This window comes from Tauraco erythrolophus, chromosome 10 (assembly GCF_009769465.1).
Source record: "Tauraco erythrolophus isolate bTauEry1 chromosome 10, bTauEry1.pri, whole genome shotgun sequence".
Taxonomy (NCBI): domain Eukaryota; kingdom Metazoa; phylum Chordata; class Aves; order Musophagiformes; family Musophagidae; genus Tauraco; species Tauraco erythrolophus.
In genome coordinates, this window is record NC_141474.1 from 34,008,185 (window position 1) to 34,033,097 (window position 24,913).

Here is a 24,913-nt window from a genome sequence, read left to right on the forward strand (position 1 = left end):
GCGCTTGGCCATCCCTGGGAACAATGTCACGGCGTTAGACGGTCCGTTAAAATTTCATGAAAATCCGACACGCTCATGACACAAGACGGAGCCGAACAGTGTCCGGTCGTCAAAATAACACGGAGCCAATAAGCATGTCATGGGTGGAGCTCCTGCAGCACGGCGAAAACTAATTCTGAATGAAGGACCTTTTTATGGAACATACTGGACCTGAATGAATCGTGTCGCTTGGCTTGCGCCAGGCAAGGGAATTCCTTGATTTTTTTTATTAATGCGTGCTGAAAAATCCAGCGTTTTTCCGTTCGGTACGCGGAGCCAACACGCTATGGGAAAGGGATGGATCGGGAGGCGGCTGTGATGAATTTTTCATGAGCTGGTGCGCGGGGCTGAATGGCTCCGGCGCGCGGCGGTGCGTGGCTGGCAGCCGAGCCGCATCCAGGGGGAGGCTGCTGACACGGAAACACTCTGGCGCATTTTCAGAGGGAGAGCCGGGCTGATAAAGGGTTTTCTGACAGCCCTGGCTTCTCCGTCCTTCCATTTCTGCTGCTGTTGCTCCGGGCAGCCGTTCCGTTTGGAGCCCGGCCTTGTGAATGAGCTGTGCCGATTTATCCGCGGCGATGCCTGCGTGATGTGTTTTTTGTTCCGTTTCCTGAATGGTGAGAGCTCGCGTCACGTCTAAGCTATGACAGCGAAAGATTCTTCCAGGGAACTTGCTACTCCAGAGTCAGAGATTTACATAAGGACTTTCAAAGAACAAATGCATTTAGAGCTCGAGCTTCCCAAGCTGCCTGGGAACAGACCTACGTCTCCCAAAATTTCTCCTCGCAGTTCACCGAGGAACTCTCCGTGCTTTTTCAGAAAGTTGCTGGTGAACAAAAGCATCCGCCAGCGTCGTCGCTTTACGGTGGCACATACATGGTAAGATCTGCCGGGTGCCGGCGCGGGTTTGCGAAGCGGCGCGTGTAGCTGTGGGTTTTAACTGGGAAAAACGAGCTGAGCTTCATTCACCCTACTCCCTGCGAGTGGGAAATGTGTAGAGCAGAAGGCAGCCAAAGTATGGATAATGCAGTGCCTCGGCAATTGTCATTCAGCTTCTGTTCTCCGGAATAAATCCAGCCCGTTATTCATGTGTGCCGTTAGTTCAGCTCTGCCGAACAAAGGCAGCAGCCGGTAACTTTCCCAGGCATCATGTTGTTGTAGGTAGAGCACATGAATTCATTTCAGAACCTTCAAGACATGGTTTTTTTTTTTTCTTTGCCCCCGTCAGCTCCGACTGCAGATGACGGCACAGCGCAGACCGGGTGGTTTGGGCAGGGTGCTCTCGGAGTGAAATGCTGGAAATGGCTTTAACTTCTCTGTGGGGGGCTTTTAAACAGTTTTTGCTGGCTACAAATATCCCTTTTTTCAGCCATTTTTTTCAAGGAAACTCCAGCGGAGGGTCGTCTCTTCCCTCCCTTCAAATTACTAACCCCAAATAGCCAATTTGTGTGCCGCGGCAGTGGATTGTGAGCTGCCTCTGTCTGTTGGTTATCCTGGTTAAACCATACCATAAACAGTAATCAAAATATGTAATTGAGGAAAATCTATGATAACCTCCTTGGTTCGTTTTCTAAATTTACTCTATGTGGGTCTTATATGGTCGCCCTTTTAAATTCCAAAAGTCTCTATAAATATGCACTAGTTGACGGTGGGAATTAAACCAGAAAACTTTCAGTAACGTGAATATTTCTAAGCCCTGCTCACACGTAGCCATATCCATTACTTTCCTATTCCATAGATTGAATCAGAGGAGAGAGGATGAGGATGTCCCATCTGTACCTGTATGGGCTGGTTGTTTTGGGGTATCTGAAATACCCATCCTTGTCTGCTTCTGTTTAAAATAGAACATTATTTTTAAATTGTTCGTTTGGGTAATACTGAAGTATTTCAAAGCTGTATTTACTTCTGAAGTGAATTACTAATTGTTTAGAGTGGATTACTTGTTCTTAGGTTGTTTTGTGTTGTTAAAAAGTAAGAAAAATAAGAGGAAAAGCTGTAAACTTTGATACCAGGGAATTGTACTGAGTAGAACCGAGACAACTGACTTTTTAATTTTTTTTTTTTAATTTGAAATGCATTAGAGGTATAGCAGCATTCAATTCAAATTAGAATTCTAGAATCATGCAGACTTTCTGCCTTTCTTTTTTTTTTTTAATCCAAGCAGTAATAACAGCCACCCAAACTGGTTACATGCTGTCAAGGTTTCAGTATGTTCTTTAGCTCCCTCTCGCATTTTAATTGGTTGTAGTCAGTGATGTTTAGGTTTATATGCATTAATTCCCTTGAGCATCTGTCATACCTCTCAGCAGTGAAACAGTGGGGTGCTGCTCATCTTCCCCCCACTCCTGTGTTGCAAGAAATGTGTGTTGTGGAAAGACAGTACTGTTTGGGATGAGTAGAGCAGAATGTGGTTGGACTCAACGTAGGGTGTCTGTATTGTTTGGTGAAAAATTCTGTGATTCTATGATTTATATATGCGCCCACACACACATGTTCATAGATGTAACAGATAATCTCTACTTGAATCAACTTGTAAAGGAGGTGGGATTGCTATAAGTTCATTTTTTAATGGAAAGATGGAAGGTTCTCATGCTCTTTCCATTTTTGAAAGTTTTTAATATCAGGTGGTTATGAACTGCACATAAGTGTTTTTAAGAAGTGAACTATTGCAGAAATGAAGAAAATCACCCTTCTGGAGATTTCAAGAATGTTTACGTGTGAGTACATGTTTAACGCAGGCAAAACATAGCAAATCCAGATTTATTTTCAGTTTGCTTTAGCATAGAATCACAGAATGGTTTGGGTTGGAAGGGACCTCAAAGATCATCCAGTTCCAGCCCCCCTGCCATGGGCAGGGAAAATGAAAAGGGAAAAAAAAAATTTCATGGGCAGCATGTTATAGAATAGGAGGGAATTTAAACTATTGAAGTGTGATACAACATCTCATTAGAACGTCTGTGCAGCTGTTGCGTGTGTGTTGTAGACAGTGTACTTTGGGCTGTGTAACTGAATTTGCCGATTAGTTGCAAATTCGTTGTGCAGGGCATGAAAACATCATCACCTGTGCTGAGCAAAAAGGCCACTTACGTAAGGTGCTCTTTTGTGTGGAGCTAGGAACTAGTATCTGGGTAGCAAAGCAATGACCTCAGGAGTAAATACGAAATATTTCTCATACAAAATACCAACTACACTGGAATACTAAGCAAGGAAATTAATTCATGCTGTTGGATAGCATATAATGTATAACTTTCATAGCCTCGTAAACAGAACAGAAACAGTAAAATTCCTCAGTTTGGGGGTTAGTGGCATCGTGAATTATGATCTTTCATCACCTTTATCATCATCGCTAATGTTGTTACCTGATGAATCTTCTGTTCACTCTTCTGTGTTCCTTATTTTCAGTTTTCTGCCTTCCCTTGCTCTTCTCCTTTCCTTTGTAACGAATTGCCTTTTCCAGGCGTTTTCCTTCTTTTGTAACTGGATGCATTTCAACCTCTTTCTCCTGGTTATGCTGATGAAATCTCCATCATCACCAGTCCTCTCCGATATCCGCTCGTCAGATTTCATCCGAAAAGAAAAAGGAAAGCAAAATTTAAGATTTTTTTTAAAAATAAGACCATGACTCAAATGCGTCTGTGCTCCGAATCTTTCTTTTCCTCAGGATCCAGTTCTCACGACGGTAAATGACCAACATGTCAACACAGTTGCCTTCAAACATCTGTCAAGCTGATCTCTCCCTGCTCCAAACCCCTTAAACAGTTTACCATGGCTGCTGTTGCTGTGTCCGGTCTTCAAATACCTCATTCTTATAAAATAACAGTACAAAAACTCTGCAGCCTTTGGCCTTTTTGCTCTACCAGAATCCAAGAGTCTCATTCTTCTTCTCTTGCATCTATCGTTTTTGTCCTGGAGATCCTGAAAGCCCTATTTCTTCCTTTCTGATAGTCCCTCTTGTATCACTTACATTTTGGGGAGGTTTGTGAGGAAAAGAGCAGGCAGTCGTTGACATGACTTGACACCTGTTAGTAGCCAGGGAAATTTGGAACATGCCGTGCACCCTACTTGCAGAGTTTCCTTTGCAGTCACTGGAGAGAGGACAGCATCTCCAGAAGACAAGGAGATACGCTTGGTCCACAGCACCTTCTCATGTGAACCATGTTCCCTCTCCATTGCTCATGGTCTCTTCTCCCTCGTCCTGGCCGTAGTCCGAGAATTTCCAAAGCAATAGTTTTAAAAATGGTCTTTCTATAGGTCTGCCATCTTCTTTTGGTGAAGCAGTTCTGTTAAAACCGTTGGGATTACACTCAAAGCAAGGGCCTTCTCAGAAATGTCTTGGAAGATCTTGAATGTCTTCTAAAAGAAAGTAGATGTTTTCTAAGTGCACTCTGCTGCAGTTTTGTTTATCTTGCAGTATTTGTCTGCAAGATTATAAATAGTTCTTCAATAATATTTATACAACCTAGATCAGTTTCTTAATGTATAGGCAGTCGTTGACTGTGCTGTGTGATGAGCACTAGCTTTTTAATGATGTCATTTCTAGGGTACAATGTTTATTGTCTTTTCTTAACAAAGACTTTTGTGTTTTTTTCCAAATAAATTCACATTTAGCTTTCAGCATTTTAGTGGTGTTAAGCCTGTTTTGTTTCTTTGTACCTGTTATCTAGTTTATAAAGAAAATGCAGGACAGAATGGTATGCCAGGAAATTTTGCTCTATTTTTTCTCTTGGTTATCCTTTAGTGCAATTGAAATACAGACATAAAGCTTGCTTTTTAAAATATAATGTAAAATGTAAATCATATGCTAGCCTTAATTTTTTTGAAAACATGATCTGTTTTCATTACACAATAATCTTCAGTGGTGGAATTTAGTAAGTTAAATAGTATGGCACGATCCAGTCGGAGGGGTGGCAGTTGAGTTTTTTCCAAGCCTGGTGAATAACAACAGCTCGCTTTAATTACTCGAAGCTGCACAATGTGCTGTAGGCATAGCCAAGCTCTCAAAAGATGTCACGTTTTGTTTTGCCTTCTGATGGTTGTGCTTCTGGAACTGAATAAGAAAGACTTACCTAGTGGCAACTCACACTCAGAATAGTGCTTCAGAAAATTCCAGTTTTGGAGACCGTCCATATATTTGAAGTTGCTGAGGATAACAGGGGTTTATAAGATCTGTACATTTCTCCAGTGGTTTGGTCATGTTATGATGGTGTGTAGCAGTCGCAGGACAGAGCTCATGCGGTGGAGAGGAGCTCCTGGTGGGACCTTGTCGCTGTTGGAGCCCCTTTCGGCACCAAGCCCTACCACATCCAACTGTGGTGAGGTGGCCTCTGCCCTGTGCTGGCATCCCATGTGCCAGGTCCCCTCATCGGAGATCTCCTGGCCAGCTTCATGCAACACTTGGGCTAGAGGAACTGACTTTGGCTTTTGAGACAAAGCTAGTGTGTCTCAGCATAGCCTGTCTCCCTGAAAGTACTATCTGATGTGCTTTTGGACCCGTTTCGGCTTTCCTGTACATATAGCAGGATGTATTTCCATAGTTCCAGCGTTGAATAACACGTTTGTCTTTACTTCGATGAGCTGATCTGTTTGTGTTTCTCACTGACTGTTGATGTGATTTCAAGCTCTTTCTTTTTTTTTTTTTTTCGTTTTGGAGAAGCAGGATGATTCTCTAGCTTTCTGGAGTTTCTCTTGTGAGCTGGGACTGGTATTGGACACGCTGTGTTGCTCAGCTGTCTACTGAAAGTCCTAGGAGAAACAAACCGAAGTGAGTAGGGAAAAGGATGGGGAAAAAACAGAAGGTTCCTCAATTTTTCTCTGCTGAATATGGTCTCCCATCTGTCCCGAGGAGAGTTCCTGAGCGCTAGCAGCAAGTGGCAGGAAAGATTCCAAAGGACATGAGGGTGAGGAGGAAAGAGCTCTTCAGACAGCAGAAATAAGCACACACAACAAGCACAGAACCGGCTGTGTAATCTTTACATCTGCTCTGACTGTATATATTGCCTCTAAACCATGTCTACAACCACAGAGGACAGAAAGGACAAGCTTCTTTCGTCTCCCAGCCACTTATGTGGGAAAACATGGTGTTAAAATACTCACCAACTGTTAAAGATTCAAGCAAAGCACAACAGATTATTATGTTAATGATAATTTGATTTCAGTAGATTCACCCATTTCTCTGAGAGGGAGAGAGAGAAGGAGAGTGGATCACTTCTCAGAGAAATAAACACTGTTTCTGGAATTTGTAATACCTTCAAGTAAGTTTTTAATGTTTACAATGTGCCAATCTACAAGGAATATAGATTGGGAGAGGTTCCATGACTTACTGTGGTATCCGAGACCTGCCTAGAGAATCCACGACCTCCAACTCTCCTACACAGGCTTAACTATTAAGTTAATGTTTTCTGTGCCAAAATGGTTTCTGAAGGAAGCTCTGCTGTTGAATTTAGCTTTGTGGAAAGCTGTGTTGATGTGTGAAACTTGCCGTTGTGATAGCATCTACAGATTTGTGCTGCGTGTTTCTAGGAGGTACAGTTTGCTTCTTACGTGCAACGTTGGTTGCCAGGACAGACCGATAAACCACGAACGTGTCTGCCACATAATTGATGCAGTGTAGATTAGCTTCACTGCAGAGCTATATGTTCTCCAGTCCATCTTTTTTTTTTTTTAAGTCTTTTTCAGCTTTTTTGTTTCTGAATAACCACAAATAGCTCTCCTCCATGTTCTCCATGTTTTCCTTGTACTACCTGATTTCCTTGCGTTACCTGATGAGAACATCACACGGGTTCCACGATGACAGCGTGTTTTTGTGTCGCACGGCGCAAATTTTGGGATAGTTTGACACGTTGGGTTTTAGATTCTTCCATAATGATCATAGTCTGGACATTCTGTAATAGTCAAAAAACTCGTTTGGGTTAAAAGATGGATGATGTTCTTGGCAGAAGTGCCACAGAAAGTGCTCTGCTGATTCTGTGACGGGTGGATTTGCAAACATAGATTTGGTGCTGGAAGAAAACTTAGCATTAAGTTTTTAATTTTCTCAAGTTTTTTTATTCTCTCAACACTACAAATAGGTGTTGCTAAGGGGCAGAACGGGTATTAAGTAATGTAAGAATAAGACTCTGGAGAAACAGCGATATATTGGCTGGTTTATTTTCTTCTTTTGGTAAAAAAAAACCCAACTTTTTTTTTTTGTGTTGGAAAGAACACTTGATTGATCTACTGGTGTCTCCTGATAAATACAGACTTTCCTCCTGGTGTGGTACGCTGTAGTATACTCAAATTCTCTGTGTCACTAGGATGGTGCACTTAAATAGGAATCAGATTTGACCCAAATTGCCTTGAATTTTGATGATTTCCAATAAAACTGATTGACAAAAATGTAAGAAGAACTCAGAGTAAGAAGGCTGACAAGAGTATGTAGATTCAAGCCAGCCATTAAAGGGGATGAGGAGGGAGGAGAGACGTGCAGATAGGAGAGGGCAGTGCTGAGGATCCAAAAATGTGCAGTTTGAGGTATTTTTTGACATTACAAATAATATTGGAGTAGGAAAAAGAGCTGTTTTAAAACTTGCCAGTGGTGCAGACAGACTTCTGTTGCTTCAGAGATGAGGCCCTACCATGAGTGGTAGAGTTGAGATGGATGGCCAGAGTGAGACCAGGGGTTACACCTGCTCCAGCTGCCGGACGTGTCCACCAGCCTCTTCATCTCAGCAGCTTCCCTCTGCAGCAGCAGCCACCAGCTGGCTTTGCTGTCCTTGGCAGAGAAAGCACCGGGGACATGGGGTTTTATTTTTATTTTTTGCTCTTGTTGTTGTGGCCATAATAATCTGCCACAGTAGGAAGCTGCCTACTTTGCTACTGTCTAGAACTTGTTTGGATCAGAAAAGGAGAGCTTTTATGGGTAGCATTAGGATGCCCACACTCCCTAGAACCAGGTTTACCTTTATCTATTCAATGCAACGTTGTGTAAAGGCCTTCTGGTTGTTTTTTTTTTTTTTTCCTAAGCCACCAAGTTGCATTTTATCACGATAGAGCGATTTATTGCAGCTTTCTCCACAACAGATTTAAATGCTATGAAGGCAAAACATCTGCGTGGCAGTTGATGGAACTAAATGGGAACCATGTCATCGATTTGCCCTGAATCAGTCTGTACTCACGTGGAGAAAGAGTTTTTTGTTGCAATTCCAATAGCTCCATGTGTCCAGCATTGTGTACTTCAGTTATTGCTCAGATGATGATTTTTCCTTGTGCAGTTGTGTCCAGTGTGTGATGATGCATCGTGATGCAGACCTCAGAAAAGGAGTTTTATTCTGAATACAGATGTACTGCAGGTAGATTCTTACATTTGCATATACTGAATAATTTCCATTTCATGTTTGTCTCGGTACGGTAACTTCTTGAGTTCCTGTTTTATTCATTTCTGACGTAGCAAGCTGTCTAGACGTTGGCACGAAAGAGCAAGCACGTTGTACCATCCGAAAGCGTATCTCCTGAAAGGAAATGCAAGGAGACATTAATCTCATTTTATCAATAAAAGAAAACAGAAATCGATTGATTTTTCTCTCAGCTCAGGCATAGCTTTTTCACTGATACAGGCTGACAAAGCACAAAACTGTTTGAGAAATTACCTTTTATTATGGCAGTGTGTAGTTTGTGCCATAGTATTTACTGTATGTTCTTAAAATGTGCAGAATATAGTTTATAAATTAGCAGTTGCTTGCTGCTTTTTCAATATGTAGAGAACCATACAAAGAGCTATCTGGAAATTAGAAACATTTTGTGCTGCTACTCCGTTTCAGAAAGCTTTAATGGACCCTGCTGATTTTGTACGTGTGCGGGTAATAACTGCAGAATGATGGACAACTTCAGTAGGTTAGAGGGGAAGTTTTCTTTCACAACAATAATGCTAAATTAGCTCTGCCATTTTATTGGATTCATTATTGCTGAGATAATTGGGGAGTCTGAGCCTGGTGCGTTCTGAAGCTCATGCCACAGAAATGAGGTTTAAGGGGACTCGGCACCGTTCAGAAGACATTTAGTCCGTGTAGGTTCAAGGGTGTTTTCAGATCTCTGTTCCTTAAAATAATATACTAAGTCAAATTATATATTATTGTTTAAAGTAATGATTGTCAGAGACCTACTTGTCCAGTTATGACTGTAGTTCTGTTTGTTGGATGCTGTGTGCTGCGGTGTTTCTCTTTTTTTAAGAGAAAATAAGTTACCAAATGAACAAGTTAAAAGCATCCTATCCTATAATATTGTTTAGATAAGCAATCCTCTTTTTTATCTATAGGTTATTTTCTTTTCTATTTTTTTCTGAAAGGGATGGGGAAAGAATGAAAAACAATCAGAAATGACATGTGGAAATCTTTATTAAACCATATTTAAGAGATTTCTTGAAGGCTTCCAAACATATAGGCAGACTGTTGCTGTTCAAATGTTGCAGAAAGCAACGTGGGGACTAATTTACCTAACGAAGAAAGGAAAACCAAGTAAATCCAGGTCCTGATGCTATTCATAGAGCATTGTGAAACTTCTGGGGAAATAAGCAATGTTCACAGCGTGAGGCACTTCTGGTCCTAGCCCTACCTTATCTTTAGGAACTAGAATCTTATCCTGAAAAATCAAGTTTCCACATATTTTTATAGCAATATTATTTGCTTTTAAGAGACAGGTGGTGTACTCTGGCAGAAGTATTTGCTTAAAACGTACAGGCCCATGTTGTTGAGGAGCTATTCTGGAGAGCCTTACACCAGCACCTGCTTCTGGTGGCTCCGTGCTCTAGCTCTCCCCAGGCCCTTAGCGCAGCATTTGGAGTTCCTTCTCTGCCCAGTGTTGTAAATGTGTTTTATAATACTGGTGTTTTCCTATGAATATGCTAAAAGCACAGAGTAGGTAATCTAATTTTTCTGACTTAGATATCTCTGCCTCTATTGGCATCTCTTCTTGCAGCTTCAGATAACCTTGTTAGTAGATTTTTCTCCTCTGGGCATGTACGTTTCCATGGCATTCCCTTACCTCACAACCTGGAATGCGTTCCTATTCCTACCAAAGACTGCTCATACTGCAGCTTTCACGGAAGCAGAAATAGCAGCATAATGACCATCAGTATGAGCAGACTGAGTTAGAGCAGTGTTTCCTCTGTCACAAAATCAAGCTGTTCTCCTGCACCGCAGATGGAGACACCTCTCTGCTGCTGGACCAAAGGCATGGCGCTCAGTGGGAGCATCGCACGGCTGCTAGAAATGGCTGAGTGGTTGGAAGTCCCACTGCTGGAGTTCCTACATGATGGTGTGACCAGCTGAGGATCTAATTCCTGTATGTTAACAGGCGAATGCTCGTTTAAGAGGTTCTCAGCCCATTTGCCTTATTTTATCCCCTCTGAAGCAAGTTAGATGGATGGGAAATGGGAACATTGATGTAAAAATGAGGCAGGTAATCCTAGGGAAGCTCATTTTCCATAAGTGCTTAGTTATTACAATCATGAGCACTTTCACAGTGTGTACAAGGGCTTGATTTCCTGAGGGCCATCACCACTGTAGAGCTCCTGGCATCCTTGCTGTGCATCCTTCATGGCATGCAGCACCTAAGGGAGCTGTGTCTGCCCTGTGTCCCAGCCATCAGACCGGGCTGGGGCAACCTGGATGCTGTGCCTCTCCAGCCATGCTGCCTTTCCCTGCTGTTACTACTGTGGTAATTTACTCTGTGATCATGCACTTGGCTCCATCCTTATCCCAGTTGCCTGAGTTCTGTTTTTTTTTTTGGGGAGAGGGGTGTGGGATCACAGAGTATTGTGGATGGGAAACGTGCTTTCCAGTTTGAAGCAGAGAACTTGGAGTTATCTCATTGAGTTGTCCTGTTCATTCAGAGATCAACTGGGTTTGCTCATGGTTATCTGAGTAAGTGGATAGTGTTCTGTATTGAAGAATTTCTTTAGTGGTTGACTTAAACAGGAAATTTTTAATTCTACACATCTCTTAGTTATGATCACTATGAGTTAATGATGGCAAGCCGCAGCCACCCTTAACTTTTGAGATCTGAGTATGAGTCTGTTTTCCAAAGCTGTCTCTTCCCCCTTAGGGAACGTGTCCTTTTAAATCAAGGTCTGTCTTGTCAGACTGGATCCCCTTAACAAACTCTTCTGTTGAGCTGCTGGGGGTCAGAGGTGGAGCATGAAAACAAACGGCTCTTGCGTTGTCCCTCCAGCGTTTGTAGGCTGGCTGCCTCCAGCCCTTGCTGCTTACTTTTCCAACACGTTGCTGTTAGATTAAACCAATGTATGCATTCAGTAAACATACTCATCAAGAGGTCACGCTGCATTCATAAATCATTACAAGGCAGCCCTTTTGATTTGATACTGAGCTCCTTCAGCTGCAGATGAAATTGGTGGAAGCTGCAGACGTTGCATGTTTCCGAATCAGAGCCACTAAGGCTTTATTTATTTATTTTTGCTCTCAGAGACAGCTGGTAACAAATCATAAATCATGTCCTTACCACAGAAAAGCCCACACCCAAAACAAAAAAAAATACCCAACAAAGAACTCTGTTGTCGTTTAATTGATATTTGCAAGACGAATGTCCTTAAATGTGGAGAAGAATGTATGGGGAACGATCCCACTGTCTCAAGAGAGATCTTTGCTATCATATTGGTAATGGGGTGCAGGTGATTACATTGGCATCATGGCAAAGAAGGATCAAATGAGAGAAGATGGTAGAGGATGAGGAGGTAGCACTGGAAGATGTACGTTGAAAGAGAAGATGGTGTAATGAGAATGCCACGCTTCCTACAAACACAATCTTGAAATAGGCTTCTCTGGAGCATGATATCTTGGCAATCTCCCAAGTCTGGGACCTAGAGTCAGCTGCTGCCTTTTCCTCTAGCTTACAGGAGCGTTAAGCTGTCATCTCCATAGACCTACGGATGTTTTCTCACACTCTCTGCCTTCAACAAAAACACCTTCCTGAATCACCAAGACCAAAGGCTTTGCTCTGTTTTCAAGAAGGGTTTGATGAAGATCTGCACAGCTGTACTTGAAACCTGCCTCCATAAGGGAAAAACCAAAATCTTTAAATGTCAGGCTTTGCTATTTTCACAGCATATCCAGAAAGAAGCTCTCGCATTGCCGTGTGCCTTCACAATTGCATGCCCAGCGCAGACAGTTGCTACCGTTTGTCTTGTACTTGTCAGTTGTTGTTTTACAACGAAAAAAAGAATTTTGTTACAAGTTGTAAATGCTTGCAGTTGGTCAGCCCGTTGTGAACTGCATGGGAATCTTCTTCAACTGTGCTTGGAAAGCGTTGAGGTTTTTTTGAGAATAATCTATGTACTTTGGGTTGGAATTTCCGTCATTCAGATCCTGTAAACTAGAATTCCACAGAAGGCTAAGTAAAAAACATCAGGACTCTGCTCTGTAGGGTAGAAATATTTTCTGATAGGTTGTTTTATTGTATTCAGAGCGTATTTGTATTGTTTCGAATTCACGTGATATTAACCACTAATAATATTTGGCAGCGTCCTCCCTTTGTAGTTTACTTGCTCAAAATAGCCTCAAGGTAGACTTGAGAAGTGGGTTTGGATTTAATGGTTGGTTAAAATAATTTCGAATTAATTAAAAGGGCTTAAATGGATGTTAATTCACAAAGTGAAATTTGAAAAATATTAGGAACGAAGATGTATCTATTCTGTAATAATAGACGTGGGAGAAATTACAGATTCTCCCTGTGGCCCGAGATGACAACTGCATTTCTGTGTCAGACTATTCCTGTCAATCCTGATCTAGATCACTCACTCGCTCACCATCACCTCTGTCGCCGGACCTCTCATCGTTCAGCCTCAAATATCAGACCTGGCTTTTTACTCAGTCTTGCTGTTAGATGACTTGTTCTCACTTGTTACGTAAATCTCAAAAGAACAATAGCATTGAGAAACGGTCGTGTTGCTTCTGTGCTGAAGGGTTGGGAGATGGAGCAAGAGAACATGGCAGGAGATGGTCAAGCACGATATGGAGGGTCACTTTATTCATAGAATCATAGAATCATAGAATGGTTAGGGCAGGAAGGGACCTTCAAAGGTCATCTAGGCCAACCCCCCTGCAAGGAACAGGAATATCTCCAACTAGATCAGGTTGCTCAGGGCCTCGTCCAACCTGGCCTTGAACATCTCCAGGGATGGAGCATCCACCACCTCTCTGGGCAACCTGTTCCAGTGTTCTACAACTCTCATGGTAAAAAATTTTTTCCTAATATCCAATCTGAATCTACCTCCCTCTATTTTAAAACCATTACCCCTTGTCCTATCACAACTGGCCCTCCTGAACAGCCTCTCCCCATCTTTCTTGTAGGCCCCCTTGAGGTACTGGAAGACCGCTATAAGGTCACCCCGGAGCCTCCTCTTATTGACTGTGTAAATAAAGAGTAAGGAAATGAGCTCAAAAATATATAGGGCTGATGTTTTAAAAAGTCGTTTAAAGTTGTGTGCGTGACAGCATAAGGCAAATATTTACAGGTCATCGAGTGATACAATTTATTGGTCAAAATTTGCAAAACCAGGAGCATTAAGTTTTGAAGTTGTCTCCAAGATGAGTGACTTAGACGTCCAAAAATGTCGACAGGAGAGCAACTTGACCCTCAAGCTGCTGACGATTGCAGCAGTCATCCTGGAGGTTTAAGTCCCAGGCATTTAGTTGCTTGGTTGGGTTTTGTATTTAGTGATTCTCATCCGAACACTGTATTTCATGGTTAAAAATCTGATTTCTAAGTTGATAAAGATAAAATTGCTCTCATAAGAAAGTTCATGGTTAATTTCTGATTTCTCTTGTTAGTGTGTTTTGAAGGTAAAGAGAAATAAACTCAAATTATTTCAAGACTTGTGGGGGGAAATATTTCCTATGTAATAAACACCACAGGTTTGTTCATTCAAATGTACTGGGGCGGAAGCTGATTTCTTGGTGAAAGAGCAATTGCTCATTGTAAATGAGTGGCAGCAGTCATTGTCAAATCCCAGTTTTTTTCTTTGTAGCCTGAATGGTCCTGGCTAGGAGTGATACAAACTTGAAATGGCATTGCCTGAGGCAAATAATACCCTGTCTAATGTATTTGATTTTGCAAAGATAACAAGCTGAGTTACATTTTTGCTTTCGCTTATATTAATGGTTCAAGGAAAGGGAAGATAAGAAACTGAAACAGATTATTAAATCTGGCTTTTATTGTGGTATCACTTAAGGTAAAAGCTAGTGATGCATTAAGGAATCTTTTGGAAAAAAAAAAATTATTTAGTGCTATGTAGAGAAAAATAGAATATATAACATATTTCTGTTAGATTTACAGCAACTGGGGGTGTTGGTAGAGCATTTGGTTAAATATCTAATGAATAATTCAGAGTCACAAATTTATGAAACCTGTCATATAGACTTAAAAGCCAACGTTCAGGGCCATAGACAAAGAGAATAAATACACAGCATTTAGCTAAACAACGACCAAACTGGGAAGTTGGCGCGGTGGGAGGGGATGCTGTGAACCTTTGAAGAGCATCAGCTTTTTGCCAAAAGAGGGAATGATTTAATTCTGATAGATTTTTTTCATAGTCAATATTAAAATCTCTCCCCAGAAGCCTATTATATTAATAAACCACTAAGTTATGGGAGCAGAAGCATTTCGATAGAAGCTCACAGGTGGACTTCAGGACCTTCATGTCTATACTCTGTAATTCTGTGAAATGGTTTTGTTGAACCCAGTATCTGTTGCATTATTGGTGCTGTACTTCTGCCAGGTGCGATGGGGAACTGGAAGAAGGAGAGGATGTTTCCCTGATGAGCTTGCAGGCTTAATTAACAAGACTTAACAAAAACAGTTACCACAGATAAAGGTTAAAAAGAGATAGGAGAGATAAAAGTAAATCTCAAATAGGGAGGAGAATTAAAGCAGAGATGTTGATGTTCTGGAATGAGAACAGCAAACGTTAATACGGATGCTTTTTGGAGCTGCAAATGACCTATTTTCATCCCAGATGTCTTGGTCTACATTTTCAGAAATTTAAATTTTGGATTTCAAAGCCAAATAAAGAATTTCAGTGCCTTGTAACATACATCACCTTTCCAAGTAGACACATTTTGAAGGCATTTTGGGTTTAAAGTAATACAGAAATCTCTAAAAACAGCAGTATGCTGCAATTGGAAATAACGTTTTATTTTTCAGTTCAGTGTGACTCTAGGGTAGGCAATTATTTGATATTCCCCATTTGACATAAAGGCCTTGGGTTGGGAATCCTGTAGCTTGTAACAATTGAGTAGATATGCCTACTCTGAGGGAGAACTGTTCACAAAAATTACAGGTAATTTTATCTGAGTGAAAAGAAATAGCAACGATCACTTCAAGTTTCAGAGCTCTCAGTACCCGTCAGTGGGCCCTTTCTGGTGGCAGACATCTCCTTCAAGTAACTTTTTTGTTGAGATGTGCTGGTACAATTCTGGTTTTGGGGTAGGGTTTTATTTATTTATTTATAAGAGGCAATAGAGATGTGGTGTTTTTTGGTTTGGTTTTTTATTTTTTTATGGTGATCTGATCTTCCATAGGGCTTACTGAGTCTCTTAGGATCTAGGAACCAAGGAACTCTGACAGTGAGAATTTTGTGATGTTGAAAAAGTGATTTCTGCAGATTCTTGCCCCTGAAGTGAGTTTGGCTGCGTGCACTGAAGTTAAATTGATGCGATAACGGTGACTGGTTTTGTCACCAATAATTCTTGCTGTGAGCAGGATATTAAAAAGGGCAAATGAATGAAAAACAGAACTGCTACTGACTATGCATTTTTAATTGACTTTCTTAATGTTAAATTAATTGTTGACAGAGATTATTTAGGTAGATTGGTTTTGTGCTGTAGTTCAAATTAAGCCGTTGTGGTATTACTTAGCATGCAGAAAAGATCCTTCCAAATTTTGAAAAGGTCACTACTGTTAATCATTTCAGGAAGCCAATAAAATATTCCAGTAATGACTCAACTGAAAGGAATAACCAAGATTAAAAACTTCTTAGTGTTTAGTAAGAGACTCCACCTGCAGTGCTGCACTCAGCTCTGGGGCCCCCAACATCAGAAGGACATGGAGCTGTTGGAGCGGGTCCAGAGGAGGCCACGAAGATGATCCGAGGGCTGGAGCACCTCTGCTGTGGGACAGGCTGAGAGAGTTGGGGTTGTTCAGCCTGGAGAAGAGAAGGCTCCAGGGAGACCTTCCAGCACCTTCTAGTAGCTAAAGGGGCTATAAGAAAGCTGGAGAGGGACTTTGGACAAGGTCATGTAGTGACAGGACAAGGGGCAATGGCTTTGAACTGAAAGAGGGGAGATTTCTGTGAGATCTAAATAAGAAATTCTTCGCTCTGAGGGTGGTGAGGCACTGGCACAGGTTGCCCAGAGAAGCTGTGGCTGCCCCATCCCTGGAAGTGTTCAAGGCCAGGTTGGATGGGGCTTTGGGCAACCTGGTGTAGTGGAGGGTGTCCCTGCCTGTGGCAAGGGGGTTGGAACTGGATGATCTTTGAGGTCCCTTCCAACCCAAACCGTTCTGTGATTCTGTGGGGGGAAAGGGGACATACCACAGAGAAGCCTCTGTTGCAGTGTTCAGATGGAAGACTACTAAGTACAAGTGTTTGCAGCTGTTTGTTGGTTTTGATTAATTCATGTTATCAACCCTTGTGACAAAGGTATTCAACTAACCGTGTCGCATAGCTGAAGAATATAATTTTTTTTTGGAGGGGGGTGGTATTTGATTTTAGTTTTTTTGGCTTACTGCCACAGTTGAAAAATTGGAGATTTGTCATGGATTAGAGGTTTGGACTCCTCAAATTTCAGAGGTGTTTGCTATAGTAGGTATTTGTCATTGAGTTTGATTCTGATGAGCTGCGGAGCAACCAGTGACTTCACTTTGAGGAAAGTGAGAAACTTCTGCATATTGAGACCCTTCTTATTTTCCAGCTGGGTACCCCAAACTGGAATCAAACTTTATGCATTATTAAGGTTTTCATCAATAATGTTAGTTGTGTCTTTTGTGCTACTGGAAATGGCATTCACTTTGGTAAGGTCTTGGTAGGGAGGAGTCAGTACAGACCAAAAGAAGATATGAGCACAATATGAGTAATAGATACCTGATGTGCAACCATTCCCGTTGAAAAATTATTACAAATGTATTTTCCATGAGATAATTCCTTTATTGAAAAATTGTTACAGGTCTCATAGGAACGAGATTCTATTCTGCTTTTAAGACTCTTTTATTTTTAATCATTTTTGGTCAACCTTTCAGGATCACAAAATAATCTGCTAACCTTTTCTACATCTTGGTAATTATGTTAAATAGGATGAATAGCTGTAGTACAAACGAAAGAATTGACTAACTGTGAAGTAACTCAGAGTTATTTGTATAGCCATGCTACTACTGAGGTCTTCCTTCCCCTCACCCCCAAAGTCTCTGAATCCTAACTAGTGAGGAGTGCCTTTAGTTTACAGAACACATGAGCAGAATAAATATTGAAGGGTTGAGCATAATAACATTTATTTATTGTATTTTTTTAATGTCTAGCCCATGTTTAATTGTGTTTCATATATACCTAGTGATCATAGAATCATGGAATCACAGAATGGTTTGGGTTGGAAGGGACCTCAAAGATCATCCAGTTCCAACCCCCCTGCCATGGGCAGGGACACCCTCCACTACACCAGGTTGCCCAAAGCCTCATCCAACCTGGCCTTGAACACTTCCAGGAATGGGGCAGCCACAGCTTCTCTGGGCAACCTGTGCCAGTGCCTCACCACCCTCTGAGTGAAAAATTTCTTTCTTATATCTAACCTAAATCTGCCCTCTTTCAGTTTAAATCCATTGCCCCTTGTCCTATCATCGTCTGTTGGCTATTGAGGATTTGGGTCCCACACAAGGTAAATGATACTCTGACAATACTCTCGGTCTACTCCATGCTCACAGTCTACGGGGCGAGAGGAATTCCTCATCCAGCACAGTTTCCTGTTCTGATAACCTGCTCACCTGCAGAATACACGGATGAGAATTCCTACGAACCTGGAGTAAATTGTCCTTAGTGTCAGAGCTTCAGCTACTTGATGAACTATTTGTAGTTAGTAAATATCGTGGTCTAGAAGCTTCTTCTAATAGCCTACACTTTTATTCTGCATTTCATCCCATTATTCTAGCAATACTTTTATCTTTTACCACTCTAATTTATTTTTTTTTCCTTCCTGTATTAATACCTGGAAACAAATGTTGACAATAACTGTATTAGCTATAACATGCCTAGAAGATGCCTGTTTTCCTGTTTTAATCTTTCTATACACTAATCCCATGGGGCCTTTTATGCTTGTTTTCCATTTCCTTTCAAACATATCTAGTTCCTCCATAGCACAGACTGTCGTTGCAGGTGTCAGCATGGTGTTTGTTTTTCCATGCCTGGAGTATCCCTATGGTATTAATTTTTACTGATAAACAAGGGAATTTCTAATGTTTTAGACACATGATCTAAGGAATCCAATTTCATTTGAGTGTCCTGCTGTTCTTACATCTCTCGGGCTAATGCGTTTTCCTGCAGACAATTTGTTGAGCTGAGGTTTTAATCAGCTGTAGCATCTGGTTTTTTGTCCCTGCTTTTACCAGTCGGTACCTCGTAGAGAGTGTATGAATCGGCATTCAAACTGGGGTGGAATATATTGACTTCACGTTTCTAATCATGCGTTTAATTTTTAGAAACATGGGGAGCATCTTCATGTCTTCAAATATTTTTAAGATACTGGCTAGCTTATTTTGCTTCTAAAACATTTTTTTTTTTTCATCCCGCTGCAGTAATCCTTTCCTGGACGGGTTGGGTTGAGCCGTTTTGATTGGTGTGACATGTGTGGGCCTCCTGCTGCTATACTTGGATTTACGTTATATGCAGAAGATTAATCTCCAGGTCATCATGTTTAAGTCTTCCGCAGACAGAGCAAGGGGAATTTTCTGTGCTGAACATTTCTGAGTTGCTGTTTGTACAGAAAGTTCCTTGCCAGCGTCCAGATAGTGGTTCTCCTTGCTCTTCACCGGTGTCTTTTGATTTGCAGTAGTCAAAGTCGTTATATGTGAACGCCAGCCTGCATGGGGCAAGGCTGTGTTGTTCCATCCCTGGTGTCCCAATGGGAAGCAGTGGTCTTGGTCTACACCACCGATGAGAGCAGCAGGAATGGAAGCAGCTCTTCACTCCCGTGGGACTTCATTTCACAGCTTGAAGCATGGCTGGTGAACGTCATGGTTGGGTCTGAGGAGCAATGTTATCACTCAGGTTCATGCTTGGATACTTGGGGGGCTCTTGGAGACTGGAAGCAAGACCTTTAGTTACTCTGGATGCTCAGTGAGGAGTGGGGCTAGCAGCAGATGAGCTCCGTGTCCAGAGGGATGTAGGTAAGAGGAGGCGGGTGCTTGACTATTGCCCAGTTTTCCACCACTTCATACATCATCATTCTGGACCTGTCGTATCATTTCTAGGGCCTGTTGATAGGTTTACAGTGTTGAAGTCTCTGCTGCTCCTGATGCACCAGCACCGCGTACGTTTTCCAGGAATGTTTAAGCTGCAGTGAGTTGGACAAGGGCTCGGGAAGCTCTGTTATGGGGAGGCTTTTCGGAGAGCAGGAAACCATCCTCTGGGAGGTACCTGAGCAATACATATTGTCTCCTCATCCATCCCCTTCTCCTGCACTGGAGGTTTCGTTTGGCTGTCAGCAAGAGATTATCCCAAAGTACCAATCAGATCCATGAGAAGAGATTAAATTTCTTTTTTTTGTTGTTTTTTTAAGCTGAATTCATCCCAGGTTTTGTTGTGGGTTTGTTTTTTTTCTTTTTTTTTTTATTGGCAGATGGGTATTGCAGGGCACCGTGCTGTGATTGAAGCAGTAGTAGACCGAATCCAGTAGTTACACCAATTGCTGTTTAGGTTCATCTACTATTTTTAATTGGTCTTTTGTCCCTAAATAAGCTGTCTATTTTCCTGTGGATCATGCTGTTAAGTAGTGCGGTGTGTATACTTCGTTTCTCCATTCTCAAAATATCTGTGTATGAAACAACCACAGTTAAACCTGCAGTCCCTGGTAGAGCACCGCTGGATTTGGGGGAGCTGGATTTTACGAGTTTTGGAAAACAATTTGCTTTTCAGTACAAGTAGTCCTTCAGTTCACGCGGTAACTTTGAAGGGCTGAAAATATCGATGGAGTGTCCAGATGGACTAAAAGTGAAAATTGTTCCAGTTTTCTCCTTGAAATCAGAATTGGAAATTTGGCCAGTCCAAAATTTGAGGTGCTGTGTGATTGTGGGATGATCTCTGGTGAAAATGAGGCTGAAAACCAGAAGGTTGCACCATAAACCATAATTCTTTGGTCTGCTTCCAAAACAAATTAGCCAAACTGCTGCCTCGTTCTGCTGCGGTTGTTTCCGGAGCCTGTCGGTGTGCTTTTAACACAACACAGCATGAGAAGTAACGTGCAATTTCCATGATGTATTTCATTTGCACGTTTTTTCTTTCGGAGGTCCAGAGTCATCCCATAAATTCTTTCCTGAATTTGAGTAGTTTTTCACTAACGGAATTAATACAGATGTAAGTTATTCATATCTGTATGGCTTGGTTTAGTGAACATTGTGGTCAGGAATTATGGGTGTTAGGTGTACCCAGTTCGTTGACCTTCAGTCAAAACCATGGAAAAAAGGTTTGGTGGAAGCTCACTTTGACATAACCACGATTAGCAATTTCCACTGGGCTCCTCTGTGAATGAGTTCACCGTACATGATGAGAAAGGAGAGGAAGAGGATGAGTATACTGGGGACTTTTGGCTCATCTTGGCTGCTGTCTGATACTCAGTATAGAGGATTTCCTCTTCTTGGAGTGACCATCCCCTTGTTTTTCATGGCTGCCTTGGGTTGGTGGTATTTGCAGATACCAGCCAGGTGAGGAAAGACTTGTCTTGATGCAGCAGAACCAACAGCCATCTCTGCTGGGTGAAGCTGGTTGTGTGGAACACCCAATGCCACCCAGTGTCACCTCCTCTGGCCAAGGAAGAAGGGGAAACTCCAATGAGTCCTGATGAGCCTCCATTGCCCACCCCAAAGTGATGGGGCATTCTGGAAGCAGAGAGTCATAAGAGATTCATTATTTTTTTTTTATTTAAACATATTCATGGATGATTTTTTCCCTCTGAGAAGCATGACTGTTCAGATGATTCACAGTTGCGTTCTTGCAGGAGTTTCAGCGCCACGGAATAAGCCATCACAATAGCACGTACTCGTGTTGCAGCTTGTTTACTTGAGAAAATATTCATAACACAAATTGTAATTCATTAATCCATATGCATCTTCTCAACTGTAATTGTTAAATCAATTTTAGAATATTTTTAGCCAATTTCACGGTTATGATCTGCGTGTCAGGTCTGTGTGTAGACATCACACTTGAAGAATACTTCCACTGAAAAGCCTGTGCTTTTGCTGGAAATCCGAGCTGCATTAATATTGAATTATTGATATTAGGCCAACAGAGTGGATAGATACTTTTGCCTACAGCACTAGAAACATTGTTTTGTGCGTTGTAATCTGTTAAAATAATAATTTTCTTGTTCTTGCAACACATATCTCTATTTGGCTGGCTGAGCAATATTTTTGCTTGTAATCTCTATGTCCAGCAAGGCAAGTATAACATTGGAGAAGCCTGAGGAAACATCCTCGGAGCAAATCACTTGCATTTTCACATGTTATTTTTGTGAGACGTTACAGAATTTTACTGTGAAAAAGCGTGGTAGACAGAAAGAAGCCAGGTGAGATATACATCAGAAAGGCCTTGGCTTTTGTGGTTGTTTTTAATCTATATATAGAACACCAAAAAAGCAAAGAGTTGCATTTCTAGTAATCGTCGTAATGGTCTGGAGATGGCTAAATGCAATATTGTCAGACTGAAAGTCGAGTTACCACTGATGCTTTTTTCAGGCTTTGAACACAATGCTGGATATGGAACAGGTTGACCAGAGAAGCTGTGGCTGCCCCATCCCTGGAAGTGTCCAAGGCCAGGTTGGATGGGGCTTTGAGCAACCTGGTATAGTGGAGGGTGTCCCTGCCCATGGCAGTGGGGTTGGAACTGGGTGATCTTGAAGGTCCCTTCCAACCCAAACTGTTTTATGGTTCTATGATATTGCTTTTCTGAGAAAACGAGGCAGTTATGAGACACTCTGCCCTAGTGCAAGTAGCAACGTTATTGTGTCCAACTCAGGGACCTCACTTCAAGAAGAAGAATTTGAGAGAATCTGCAAGTAGCAACGTTATTGTGTCCAACTCAGGGACCTCACTTCAAGAAGAAGAATTTGAGAGAATCTGCAAGAAAATGGCAGAAATAGCAAACTGCCTATCAGGAAAGATTAAAAAATTGCTATTATTTTCTCTTGAGACAATTACTTTCTTTTAGTTATATAAACAGTTTCAGGAGAAGGAAACTTCTTTCCATGTCTGCTGCAGATAGGGCAAGAAATAACTAGCAGGTCCTGCAGCAAGGGAGGTTATCAGGCTATAGGCATTCAGAGAAGCTTGGGTGGAAGGGTGATGAAGAACTGAACCCCATTGCCTGGGCAGGCTGTAAGGTCTTCAACCTGAAATGTTTGTTGAGTGAAGCTAGAAAGTTTTGGAAGACCAGAGGACTTCTTGAAATCCCTCACAGGGATGTCTTTCAAGAGGTGTGGTAGATGTTCAAAGGGACTGCTGTGACAGCACTGAAAGAGATCTTCTGTGACAATGGAGTATGTATCGTAAAATAACAGGAGCGAACATAAAAGAATGTTTATCTTAAAAAATATTACTCATTTATTTCCCATATAAAGTCCCTTTGTTATGCAGGCATGTAGGTGAGTACAAATCTCATTCTGCTGCATAAACCCAAGAGAAACGAGACATCTGCTAACACTACTGTGATGTGCGGAAACAGACTCCACAACTTGGAAAGTTGTAAAGTAGGTATGTTTATTGCAGCGCTGGGTGCACGGGGGATCGCTCCACCACAAACGTGCACACCCGCCGTAGCAGTTTTCTTGTATTTATACAGACACACTCATCACCCCCTCCCCGAAAAGGGCAGTCTCTCCCTGGAGATCATTTCCATAGCCCCTGCCTCAGGATCCGCCTCAGGCTCCTCCTTGACACGCCTCCTGGTGGTCGTGGGCAGGGGTCTTTGGGATGAAGGCCGTAGGTCTTCTTCGCTGTGTGTTTTTCACTTCTTCCCTAAATCTCTACAATTCTTGTTTTGGCTGGGCCCGTAGAGCCAAACCGTTTCCCTGGCCTTGAGTGGACACCTGGCTGTCTCCTACTTGTTATTGCTTGAAGACAAATGTTAGTTCTCGTTAGTCCTTATCTCTCCTCTTTGTCTGTTTTTCTCCCTATGGGTCATGAGTTACAACCTTGCCATCATTTATTTTGTCTCTCTTACAGGCCTTCTTTTGGGGTAGTTAGTGTTTCAAAGCAGGGATTAGTATTTGATAACTTCTAGCAATTCACAGAGCTATTTCACAGAGCTCTGTATTTCCCAGAGTCTTATGCCTATTCTTATCCCTATCCATAGAAATAATAGCTAATATAGTCTTATGTAGTCTTATGCCTACTCCTATACCTATCCCCGTATCAGTCCCCCCTTTTCTATTAAATCGAGTAAATTCTTTTACTTGCCTAAGTTTCCCGATTGATATAACGCTTTGTGCGTTGAAGATACCCTTCGAAACACACACCAAATCCATACGTACAGCAGTGTTAGCAACAACATCAAGGCAGCTGTAGCTATTAACAGTATTATAACAGGATGTATTAGATGATTGAAAAATCCTGACCATCCAAAAGTGCTTCCCACCATTTATGTTCTCCATCCTTCTCTACTCTCTTTTTACAATTTTCTTTATCTTGTTTGCATCATAATGAACTGTCACCAGAGTTTTCTGTCCACTCTTTCTAATTTGCCCAGTATTTGCTATAAACCAGGATGCTGTAGCAATTTCTTTATCAAAGTTAGATTTGTTCCTATAGGTGTGGGTATTAACTCATAGATCAATGTATAGTCTGATTTTAGAATATGATGGGATGTGACGGGAGCAGAATAGTGGAAGTCACATCCCGTGATTCGAGTGAAATTACAGATGCAGAAGTTTGAATGATTTTTAGTGCCTACTTCCGTTTCTTCTACAAATATGGAGCTACATTTTGTTTGTAGACATGCACAACCTTTCCCTGCATATATTATGATTGTCTTTGAGCCAACATCAGGGCGAATTTCAAAATGACACACCTTTTGATCAGTATCAAGACAGATATCTTGTGCTCTTAGGGTATTACTTTCACTTAGAAATCCTTGTTCTCACACAATGCAGGATTTTAGAGCTTGTCATCTGTCTCTTACCCTTTGGGCCCATGTTCTATGTTCGAAAGGATAAAGCAGGGTTCTAAAGCTATAATGGGATGGATCACAGTTTTTAGAACATTACAAATGGTTAGTACAAAGGCTGTAACTGTGTGCGTGGTGGGGCTACAAGTAAAATTTACCATATTCCACCAGGATTGAAGCTCTCTTTCTTTACTTGTGGCACCATCCCAGACTACCTTTCGGATTTCAGTGGGAAATATCCCTTCTTCTCCTTCTCTTATAATAGAGGCGATACTATAGTATCTGATTACATTCATAGTTGGGCCTGAACACAACTCAGGGCTAGTGAGATATTGGCTTGTAGCCCGTCGATCACATCCACAATTATATTGTGGTCTCTTATGTTTGTTTGCTCCCAATCTGGTAAGATTTGTGATGCTAACCACTGGTGAGCTCCTAAAGTCAATAACGAGGATTGTAAGGGCCATTGCAGTT

General features: G+C 41.7%; 1 protein-coding gene across 2 annotated transcripts in view; it reads left to right on the forward strand.

Moving 5' to 3' along the window:
- Window positions 1-24,913, forward strand: part of PDE4B (phosphodiesterase 4B) — a 200,538-nt gene that overhangs the window by 21,485 nt on the left and 154,140 nt on the right. The window contains exon 1 of one of the 2 annotated variants that reach the window (XM_086617762.1): window positions 683-918. The exons of the other annotated variant lie outside the window; for it this stretch is intronic. Within the exon in view, the coding sequence (XP_086473888.1) occupies window positions 683-918 (236 nt within the window). Of the gene's footprint in view, window positions 1-682; window positions 919-24,913 lie in introns of those variants that run through there. 2 annotated transcript variants of the gene reach the window in all.